Source organism: Rattus norvegicus, chromosome 16, assembly GCF_036323735.1.
Source record: "Rattus norvegicus strain BN/NHsdMcwi chromosome 16, GRCr8, whole genome shotgun sequence".
NCBI classification, from domain to species: Eukaryota; Metazoa; Chordata; class Mammalia; order Rodentia; family Muridae; genus Rattus; species Rattus norvegicus.
This window is the reverse complement of record NC_086034.1, coordinates 71,542,441-71,553,949: the sequence shown is the minus strand read 5'-3', so window position 1 is coordinate 71,553,949 and position 11,509 is coordinate 71,542,441. Positions and strand designations below refer to the sequence as shown.

The 11,509-nt window shown below is 47.5% G+C and overlaps 1 protein-coding gene across 2 annotated transcripts; it reads right to left on the bottom strand.

Moving 5' to 3' along the window:
• Nucleotides 1–6,539: 6,539 nt before the first annotated feature.
• Nucleotides 6,540–9,347, bottom strand: Adrb3 (adrenoceptor beta 3). Of its 2 annotated transcripts, NM_013108.2 has the most exons (3): nucleotides 7,922–9,304; nucleotides 7,460–7,527; nucleotides 6,540–7,255 (listed from the first exon to the last, which is right to left on the bottom strand). In NM_013108.2, exons 1-2 carry the CDS (start codon nucleotides 9,082–9,084, stop codon nucleotides 7,488–7,490), a joined length of 1,203 nt encoding a protein of 400 aa, NP_037240.2. In that variant the 5' UTR covers nucleotides 9,085–9,304; the 3' UTR covers nucleotides 6,540–7,255; nucleotides 7,460–7,487. The 2 variants fall into 2 exon arrangements, with proteins under 2 accessions (NP_037240.2, XP_008769537.1); XM_008771315.4 differs by having other exon boundaries at nucleotides 6,540–7,527; nucleotides 7,922–9,347.
• Between the last annotated feature and the right edge of the window lie 2,162 nt (nucleotides 9,348–11,509).

Here is an 11,509-nt window from a genome sequence, read left to right as displayed (position 1 = left end):
AGTTTAAAGCAGTATTTTTATTTCATAAGCTAGCATGGCTTTGTCAAGACACAATCATTTGCCTTGTGTCTTATTATTTTAAAGTTTTGCATAGATAAAGTAGTCAATATTTTATTTTCTGTCATTGCACCTACAATAAATTGTACATTCCCAGTTCTTTAGTTACAAGATAATGGTTTCACATCTAACCTAAGAGGGATGTTTTCTTTGATGGTAAATTTGTTCCAAGCCTGCTTTCTTTTTCTAGTTTAACTAACCCGGGACACATGAAGGTTTGCAGAGCTCTATTGTGGTCATTATTGTATAAAGGGCTTGAAATTATTTGTATAAACTTAGGAATTCTAAAAAATCATTATGAGGAATTGTGAAATCATCAATTTGTCTACACAGCATTACTACATGAGTACATCTTCATGTTGATCTGCAGAAAATCATTAGGATAAGTAACAGTGACAGGAAAGGCATGGCAGCAGCAAGAAGCCATCCTGGGATAAAGCCTCCTGGGACTTTGCCTCTTAGAATTCATCCGTTGCAGTTATGCAAAATGATGAGCCATCTCTAGGAAACTCATTTGAATGCCTTAGTCTTCCCTGGATGGCTTCTGACAATTGTAAAGAAGGCATGTTGGCAGGAACGGTCGAGAGCTCACATCTTGATCCACAAGCCCAAGACAGAGAGAGAGAACTAACTGAGAATGTCAGGGGCTTTTGAAACCTCAAAGGCTACCTTCAGTGAAACATTTACTCCAACAATGCCACATCTCTTAATTCTTCCCAAACCATTCCACCAATTAGGAATGGCATTCAAACTTATGAACTTATGGGAGACCATTCCCATTCAAACCTTAACAGAGCCCTAAGTTCCATCTCTGGCAAACAGAATACGAATGTGGTTAATTATGGAGAATAATCTGTTTTTAATAGTTAGGGATGTTGGTTCCTGTTAGTCTTCTACAGCTGTGTATTGGTCATGGTTCTCTGGAGTCACAGAACTAAAGAATGAATGAAATCCCCCCCCCCCCCGTCTCTCTCTCTCTCTGTGTTTCTCTCTCATACATACATATATATATGTATATATATATATTCTCTCTCTTTCTCTCTCTCTCTTACACACACACGTGTGTGTGTGTGTGTGTGTGTACCATACCCCAGAGAGGTGTGGTCCTGATTAAAGGTGTGTCTTCCTGTCTTAATATTTGGATTAAAGAGGTTACCTTCCCTTCCTCAAGATCAAGGTCAGAAGTCTGTGTCTTCCTGCTTCAAGATCTAGATCCAAAGGTGTGAGTCTACCTACCTCAAAAGGTCCAGACTAGATGTAGATTTACCCACTTTCAAACCAAGCCAAATATCTCTCACATGTGTGCCCTCCCTGCCTGGACTGTAGTGCACTCCAGATATAGTCTAATTGACAGGCAAGAACAGCCATCATGGGTTGTGTGGGGGCTTTCTCCATGCCTTGTCCTAGCATGGCCTTGGGAATGACACTACCATCCCTTCCTGTCCCTCTCATTGATGTTTCTCAGAATGTCACCCGAGTTCAGTATTTTTCTCGCGGTTGCATGTACTACCAGTTAAGTTGGCAACTGTGTGATTCGCGTGGCTGACAAGAGTCCATTTCCTGAAGCCCCTAGAAGCGCCACTTTTTGTCTATGAGCTGCCAGCACATGCTTTCCTTCTGCTTCTTCTGGGGCGTGTGGTGGAAGAGCTGGAGGGGAGCCAGAGTCCAGCGAGCAGGGTGAGTGGAGCCTGGGTTAATTCAGTTAAGAAGTGAGGAAAGCCCGAGTTAAGGCAGTGGATAGAATTGCCAGATGCCCTCCATAAAAATACCAGGCGCTAGGCCAAGCTGGGGGAAGGGTGTTAGTAGGCAATAAGGGTATTGAAAATATTTCCTTAACTCAAACAATATCTTATATGCCAATGTAATCTATTCATTATGTTCAACAGTGATACTTCTTTTTTTACATTTTTTCTTTTTTATTGAAAATAGATTATTTTCCTCATACAAGTATATCCCGATTACACACATGCACATATACACATATACACATATGCACACACATATACATATGCACGTATGCACATACACACATACACACATATACACATATACATACACATATGCACATATACACATATGTATGCAGTAAAAAGAAAAAAGAGGCTACCAATTTGAAGGAGAGTTGGGAGGAGTAGATGGAAGGATTTGGAGGGAGGAAAGGGAAGGAAAGATGTTGTAAATAAATTATATAAAAATTGACCAAAAATGAAAAGGATCGAATCATGGCAGGAGGAGGTGCCCACGAGGTTCTACCCTCTCTGAAGAATGATTGGCAGTTAATGTTCCAGGGGGAGTGAATATAGCTGTTGCTGATTGCCCATGTAAATATCCTCCTGCCCATGATCTTTCAAGGAGCTCATTTAAATTCAGTGAGTCACAAATCACCCCACATCCAGCAAAGAAACAAATAACAAAAGAACTGAAAGTAAAGGGGAGAATCGCTGGATGAGAGAGGGCACTGAGAGGTGAAAGGGGACAAAGTGCATCAGATACATGGTCGGCATTTGCAAAGAGTGAGCAAACATTCTAACCTCCAGACACATAACAAGAAGAATGGCTGATTTAATGGGGGACGGGGGAGCAGACTCAATGTAGGATCAGTCCCAACCACTATTCGATTCCTGTGGGGCTGTATTTTTGTTTCTAATTTTCTGTCACTTGATAGCATAGCATGTGAAGTGTATCTTTACGACGTTTTTTCTGGCTCTGAAACTTTTGTGTGACTGAAGAAAATTGGCTACCCAACTCACTCCTCTAGAATATATATGATAGTTATAATATATAAGATGTAATATGTACTGTATACTATATAATATATAAATAAATAGATTATATTTTATAATATTATACTATTTGTAACAAATATAATATATATAGTGGGGTATGGTATATAGTATACTATTATACAATATATAATGTATTTAATTATATATTATATAACAGTATATAGTATATGCTATATAACTGTACTATAAATTATATAATATGATATATATATATACATATATATATATCTCCAAAGATCACTTTGAACTTCTGATCTTTCTGCCTCCATTTCCTCAGTGCTGGGGTTACAAACATGCATCACCATTTACAGTTTTTGTGGTGCTGGGAATCAGACCTGGGGTTTCATGCAAGCAGGAAAAGCATCAGAGCTACATCCCCAGTGCTAGAGTAAAACTCGGGTTCTTTATGTATTTTTATCAAAGGATTGAACTAAACTATTTCTCTTCTTTTATTTTCAGGTGATTTCTGGCTTCAACAAACGCTGGGCTGGAACTTGAACCCTTTGAGGTGCTGAGATTACAGCACACTACATCTAGTTGGACTGGTATTTATACAGAATGGAGTCTCTCAGCTACGGAAACCATTGACTGGACAGCTCAACATTCCACTCCTGTTGTATCTCATATTGCCACCAGGAGGCGCCAAACACTTCTAAGGTCCTTGCAACAAGACTAAGGTTTGGAATATGGTCCTAACACAGGGCACGGTGGAGCACACCTGTAGGCCCTGGAATAAGGTGACGAGGATGGGGAAGACGAGTTCCAGAGCAGCCTGGTGGGCTACAGAGCTAGGCCCTCAAAAAAAAGGGGGGGGGAGTTTCTAGACAGCACCACTTCCCCTCAAAGGTGTTTACTTTCTTAGGCTGGGGTGGATGGTTGGTGGCTTGGGAAATATCTTGGGGTTTCCATCACTGTGAAAAGATACCATGATCAAGGCAACTCTTACTGAGAAGGCTATGCTGATTCCATGACAGCCTTCAAACTGGCAGTTCAGGAGACAAGGCCTAAATCTCTGTTTCTAAGAAATGGGCAAGCCTAGGCAAGTCAGACCTCAGAAGCTGCCCCACCACCTGGCCTGAGGCAAGGACAATGAATGGGTCAGGAGTTGTTTCTAGACTTCCTCAGTTACTTCCTCAGTAATAGTTTCCAGACCTCTCCAGGAAGTTTCCAACCCCCACACCCCAGTCATGGAATGTCTGCAGAGATGGACCCGACAGACTAACATAGAGGTCACTGACCCTGGAATTCCCTAATGCGCTTTAAATCAGGCCTGAAAGCTCACTTGGTTGTCTCTCTGTCTTGGTAATGAGAGACCCCAGCATGCTGGACTTATGCAGAATAAAAACACTCTTTGTATTTACATACTATTTGAGACCAGGGTATCATTCTTCAGTGAATCATGAATCCTTACATTATAAAAGATAGCATTCGGACTGGAGAGATGGCTCAGTGGTTAAGAGCGCCCAACTACTCTTCCAGAGGTCCTGAGTTCAATTCCCAGCAACCACATGGTGGCTCACAACCATCTGTAAAGAGATCCGATGCCCTCTTCTGGTGTATCTGAAGACAGCTACAGTGTACTTCTATATAATAAATGAATAAATCTTTAAAAAAAATAAATAAAAGACAGCATTCAATTGGGGCTGGCTTGCAGGTTCAGAGTTTCAGTCCATTCTCATCAAGGGAAGCATGGCAGTGTCTAGGCAGGCATGGGGCTGGAAAAGGAGCTGAGAGTTCCACATCTTGATTCGAAGGGAACTAAATGACGGGCATCCTCAGGCAGCTAGGAGTAAACTCTCAGAGCCCACCCCTAAAGTGATGCACTTCCTCCAACAAGGCCACACCTCCTAATAGTGCCACTCTCTGGAGCAAGCATCTTCCAAGCAACACAGGGGAGTTGTCTCTGTTTAACAGGTTTGAGGAATTAAGTCAGTATGGAATTAGTAGCTACGAGGCCTGTAGCCTACTCTTAACCCATCACAGCTTGAAGAGTCTGTCGTGGAATGAGCTCAAGAAGAGCTTGTTCCCAACATCCTCTTTTCTCTAATTCAGCTTGTTCCTTTGTAGTCTCACCCACAAGGTCACCTGTCCAACTCAACCCTGCCTTCTCCGTCATATCTGCCCCACATTCTCTCCTACTCCCAGACTCTTGAGAGACAGGGCTTCTAGAACACCCCTGTCCTTGCTGGCCTGTCAGTCTTCACATCTTTAGTTTTGTAGCATGGCTGTTCGTCTTCCCCCATCCCAGGGTTCAGGCTTCACGCTGGCAAAAGCAGTTTGCCTCGCATTCGAGGAGGTAAATCTCCTTCAGTTTGACACCCAGCTGGAGAAAGGACTAGAAAGGCTGTCTCTTCTGCTGTCAGGTTCACGGGTGACAATCTGCAGATGGAATCCACAGCCCTGTTCAAGTCTAAACACTTCAAAGGAGGCTGACAGTCGGCACATGGGTATGTGTACTGCAAAACCGGGCAGTATGAGTGCCTGGACACTCTTCAAGGACAATTCTATAAACCAAAAGCCCCTCCCCCCCAACCATCCTCTCCTCTCTCTGGGCAACTCCCCTCAGAGAGACTAGGAAAATATCCAGAGGTGGTGAGAGGATGCTCTCTTAACCCCAGGCTCAACCAAAACTTCCTTCTTTACCGAGGCCCATAGTTCGAAAGCAGTCTCTCTGCCAAGAAACCGTCTACAGTTGGACACCAGAGATCGCACGCTGCATTGGGTTGGAAAGGAGAAAGTCATCTTTGGTATGCAAACATCCTGAGAAATAAAACCTGAGCTCCAGGAGCAGAGGGAGATTCGTAGGCAAAGTCCAGTGCACAGGGAACGCCCATATGTGGAAATTCCTGTGGCTTGTCCTGTAGGCAATGTGAGGTTTTGTATCTCTAGGGCCCCTGAGCCCAGTCAATGCACTGCATGGTAAGCCACAGGCATGCTGAACTTTTGGTGGTTAACTGGCGGTGCTGGAAATCAGCCTGACAATGGTCTCTGCTCTTGGAGTTAAAAAAAGAGCCGGCGTAATAGTCTAGTCACTTCCATAGAACTCTCCCCCTCAATCCCGCAAGAGAAACATGTCAGACAAGAATGGTTAAAAACTGAAGTGAGGAACAAAATAACATCAAGAGACAGTTGTGACTCCAGTTTTGCTTCCAGAGGCAAATGAAGATTTCTGCAACCCAGGGAGGAAATGGGAAGATAGAGGGTTATAGAAACACGTATGTGTGTATTGTATGCACACATCTATCAGTGTAGCACAAGACATCTTGCCCCTTCCCAAACCAGTGCCCTGCACCTTTAGAAACACAGGCACACGAAGCAGAGAAGCCAAGCATTTGCTGATGTCAACGAGACCTTATTAAGTCATGCTAGTTTGTGGTATGAGAGACTGCTGATCCAGGACACAGCAAGGCCCATCCTCCTGTAAGACACATAAGTAATGAAGGAGTGTGCTCCTTGCAACTAGATCCCAGAAGGTTCTGGAAGGGCAGGGAGGAGGGAGAAGCAAAGACTTGCCTTTTTTTTTTTTTCCTTTTACACAGCCAAGCCTTTTGGTTTTGTCTGATGAGGATTAGGAAGAGAGAGGCAAGGATTATTCCTAATTTACTGCCCCTGTCAAAGCACAGCTCCAGGCAAGGAAGCCAGCAAGTGGATCATGAAAGGCAAACAAACCCAGAGAAAAGAGAGCAGGGGACAAACCACATTCAATAATATTTATTAATTTGATTTTAAGTGGAAAAGGGACCCATTCCAATGGTTTGACTTCTTCCCAGGAACCCTGGAATTTCTCCCAAACCTTGAAGTCCTAAGAGTGAGGTAGATTAGAGCTGTTTTGTGCCTATTGTGAGAGATGGTCCAAGATGATGTTTAGAGAGCTGTAGTGAGGAGCCAGGGACAAAACCTCAAACTTGGTCGTTCCCCCCCTCCCCCGCCTCCCCCGCCGGGTTTCCTGCTTTCCAACTAACCAGAGACACAGAGACTGGGAACACAGAACCTGGAGACAGAGTGATTTGTGGAGACAAAAGTCATTCATGGGGTCAGGAAAGCAGTAGGAAGGGAGGTAGGTAAGGGTGCTTTCTTAGCCCTAAGCATCCAGCACAAACATAATAAGCAGGGTGGTGGTGGGAACGCAGCTCCTCCCAGGGCAGTCAAGCACGGGTGGCCTGATATCCCGGCGGCTGAGGTAGTAGCGAAGTTCAAGGTGGATCCTAGACAACGTCTCTCAGAAAGAGAGAGAAGATGGTAAAACCCATTTGGTAAGATTTCCCCTTTACATTCTGTGGTCTAGTCATTGGTTCTGGAGAGTTGCGGTTCCTGGGAACTCACTCTGAGCAGAAATCAAGGGCTGTATAAAAAGTTTGCATCCATGGACGTTGCTTGTCTTTCTGTCTTAAAAAAAAATTTCTCCAGAAGTCCTGCAAAACGGAAACAATATTTCTTGGGGTAACCAGTCAAGGAGGTGCGGATCAAGCACTGGAGGTAAGAGGGGAGTGACTCAGGAACCCTGAATAGCATATTTACTTTTCAAAGATATAGGGATCATCCTGCACCCTCCCTCATCCCACCCTACACCTCGAATCCAGTCCCTGAGGGAGAAAAGCAGCTCAAATTCAACTCACAGGCTCCTTGCTAGATCTCCATGGTCCTTCATGTGGGAAATGGACGCTCACCTTCATAGCCATCAAACCTTTGAAAGAAAGCGGAACTGAGGCAGAGGACTTGACATGTCCATTGCTGTCTATGGATGTCCCAGACAAGTTAGTGATACCTGGGCGCCTGGAGAATAGAACTAAAAAGATCCAAACTAGAGGCAACCAGAGAGGTCAGAAACCTGCTGGCAGAAACCTGTGGGGCTCACCTGGTCCCAAGGTGAACAAATTTCCCTTTCCTCCTTTGCCTCAGACCCAGGGATTGGATCCAATAAAAGGAAGGGCCCTAGATCCCGATTCTGTTCTTACTCCTTTTCTGTCCTCTCGAGACAAAAGCCCTGTCTACACCTTCTCCTCCCCCAACCCTCAAACTCAAAAATAGAGACAGAGGCGTCCCCACCCAGACTCCAGTCCTCTGCCTGCGTCGCCTACCTGTTGAGCGGTGAGTTCTGCCTGGACGCAACAGGGCTAGCTGGGAAGGTGACCACGCGTGGCTCTTCCGGTCCACGGCCACCGTAGCTGCACAGAAGACGACGGAAGGCGTCGCGAAAGTCCGGGCTGCGGCAGTAGATGAGCGGGTTGAAGGCAGAGTTGGCATAGCCCAACCAGTTCAGGGCGATGAAAACTCCGCTGGGAACTAGGGAGGGCCCCACGAGTGCGCGCAGCACGTTGGCCAGAAAGAAGGGCAGCCAGCACAGAGAGAAGATGCCCATAATGAGACCCAAGGTGCGCAGGGCGCGGTGTTCCCCGAGCGGTAGGAGGCGCGCAGGCCGCCGCCCGCAGGAGGGCACTCCATCCGATGCCGTGGGTGTCCCGACTGTGGCAGGGGATGGAGAGCGCGACGGAGACCGCGGAGACTCCTCGGGCGGAAAACGGCCCAGCTCCCGGCGCAGCAAACGCCGCTGGCGCTTAGCTACGACGAACACTCGAGCATAGACGAAGAGCATCACAAGGAGGGGAAGGTAGAAGGAGACGGAGGAGGAGAGCAGCGCGTAGGGCATATTGGAGGCAAAGGAACAGCAGCGCGGATTGGAGTGACACTCTTGCGCCTCAGCGTCTGCCCCTACACGCCACCACTGGCTCATGATGGGCGCAAAGGACACGGTGGCGGACACGATCCACACCAGGACTACTGCCGCCCGGGCGCGGCGCTTGGTAACCAGCGTGCCGTAACGCAGAGGGTTGGTGACGGCTAGGTAGCGGTCTACAGCCAGGGCGCACAGGGTCTCGATGCTGGCAGTTACACAGAGCACGTCCACTGACGTCCACAGCTCGCAGCCAGTTGCGCCCAAGGGCCAGTGGCCAGTCAGCGCCAATGTGGCCCCTGGTGGCATTACGAGGAGTCCCACTACCAAGTCAGCTGTGGCCAGCGAAGTCACGAACACGTTGGTTATGGTCTGTAGTCTCGGCGTGCGGGCGATAGCTGTGATTACCAGCAGGTTGCCTCCCACCGTGGCCAGCGCCAGCAATGCTCCAGCCAATGCCGCTGCCCATGGCACCCCTGGCAACCCACTGGTGTTGGCTGCACTGGGGTCCAAGGTGGGGGCGTCTGACCAGAAAGCCAGAGAGCCGTTTTTGTGAGGCCACGGAGCCATCTCGTGTCGCGTCTGGGATGGGAAGTTTTCCCCCCAGACCCGCTGGCTTAGGGAAGGGGACATTAGGGCTTGGGAGCGACTTTTCCAGCCTGGTCCATCTTCCCTAATTGTTGAGGTAATTCTGTCAGCTTCCCTCCATCTCAGCCCCCACCCCCACACCCTAGAAGCCAGGAGGAGTGGCTGCTTTTAAAGGAGCAGCGTCCAATAGTCACAAGAGAGGCCTCTGGTGGGAATTGGAGGGTGGAGAGGGACGTCCTGCCTTGACACTCCCTTAGCACCGGTTTCCTGGAGCTCAGCAGCTCCTTCCTGGCAGAACCTGAGGCAACCCTGCAAAGAAGAGAAAAACTCCCACCCTACCCTTTACCCAACAAGAAAGGTGACCCTCCTGAAACAAACAAAAACATAAACGAACAACCCGAAGCATCCAAGACAGACCCTCTTCTGCTGGGATGCTCTCCCTAAAGTATCTTATTGTTTGAGATGGTCTTTCTATATGTTGATCAGAATGGTCCGGACCTCCAGATCCTTCTGCTTCAGCCCCCGCAGAGCAGGGATTACAGGTGTGTGCCACCACAGGTGTTCGCTCACCCTCCATTCCTGTCTACTGTTCTCGTTCTTTTTCTTTTCATTTCCTGGAGACACCAGCTTGTTTCAGGAGTCACTCTAGTTCGTCCAACATGGCATCACATAGCTTGGGAGGGCTTCCTCCTGCACTGCCCCATCCTTACACATTTCTCCTGGGGAAAATTTCCTAGAAAAGTCCCTTCACATTCTGAAGTAATAAAGACGCATTAAAAAGGAAGAATGGAGCCTGGGAGGGGGGTGGTTATCTCGGTGGTAGAGTGCACGCTTAGCAGGCCTGGGGTCCAGCATTGAGATCAAGTTAGGAAGGAAGGAAGGAAGGAAGGAAGGAAGGAAGGAAGGATAGAAGGAAGGATGGGTGGATGGATTTGAGGGTAAAGTTTGCCTAGCACAGTGGTTCTTAACCCGAGGCTCGCAATCCCCTGTGGGCACATATCAGATATCCTGTGTATCAGATATTTACATCACAATTAGAAATAATAGCAACATTATAATTACCGAGCAGCAACCAAAATAATGTTGGGGTTGGGGTCACCACAACACGAGGAGCTGTATTAAAGGGTCGGGCGCAGCATTAGTAAGGTTGAGGACCACAGATCTACCGCCACCCTCAACTCTCCAAAAATAATGTTTGTCACCTTCTCCATGGTAAAGGGATTTCATCCACTTCTTCCAGATTTGTTCCTAAGAAACTAGAGTTGAGGGACTCATTTGTGTGCGTCAGGTGTCTCTCTCTGCCATTTTTTCCAGTCTATTGCCTTGAGACAGCATCTCCCGCATGGCCAGAAAGCTCTTGCTTTGGCTAGGATGGGGGATCCTGGGCTTTTGAGATTCACCTGCCTCTGCTTCCCAAGGCTGGGGTCATGGGCATGTGTGGCCACACCCAACTCTTCACTTGGGTGCTGGGGACTTGAACTCAGTTCGGCATGCTTGCAGAACAAACACTCTTACCTACTGAGGCATCTCCCAGGGCCCTCACATTGCATTTCTGAAGTGTGGAGAAGGATAAGCCTGGTATTTTAATGCCTCTGAAGTTTTTTTATACAGTAAGACCAGTGCCTCTGAGCACTGATGAGTCCCTCCCCTCACCCAGACTTAGAGGGCCTAACCCTGCCATCCAGTCTCCCAGTAAACAGTTTTTTCCAAGTTGGGGGTGGGGATGAAAGGCTTCGAAATGAGCCTCTGGGGGTTAGGGAGATGGCTAAACTAGTGAAATGCTTGCCTGGCAAGCAGAAGGACCCAAGTTCGATGATCCCCAGGATGTGAATAAAGAAGCCCAGAGTGAAGAACTGCAAATGTAAATCCCAGGGTTGGGGGATGTCTGTCAAGATTGACCCTTGAGCTGTCTCATTACCTCCCCTGAAACACTGGGGCAAAAGAAAAAACAGTGTAGTGGAAAATGGCTCCAGGGCAACCCCTTGGCATGTTCTTTTGAATAGTTCTATATTTCAAAAAGTGCACTATACAGTCGCTAGACTAGGCAATCCCTGTGGGAGGTTGAACCAGGGGTTGGGAGTCAGAAAGGCTGGATGGGGAAGAACCTAAAATTATCCCTAAGGAGAAAGGGCCAGCTGGGCTCCCAGGGACTCGGCAACTCACTCACCCATGAGCAGGACTGTCAGGGGCTCTCAAGCAAATGCTTTCCCTGTCGCATGGATTCAGCCTTCAGAGCTCCCTTCTGCTGCCCCTGCCCCTGTCCCAGGCATGCCAGGGTGGTGCAGGCTGCATTTGGCTGTTGCTTCTTGCTGGTCATCAGGGCGATTGCACCCAAGTCTTGTTTTGCAACACGCCAGAGCGCTGCCAGTTATCGCAAAGGGGTGTCATAAGATTCTCAACAAGCAGT

Bases quoted from the DNA above. Each gene is read 5' to 3' on its own strand.
- Adrb3 (XM_008771315.4), bottom strand. From the start codon at position 9,147: ATGTCCCCTTCCCTAAGCCAGCGGGTCTGGGGGGAAAACTTCCCATCC. The intron at 7,528-7,921 runs GTAGGCGACGCA...TTTCTTTCAAAG, and splicing joins CAGAACTCACCGCTCAACAG to GTTTGATGGCTATGAAGGTG.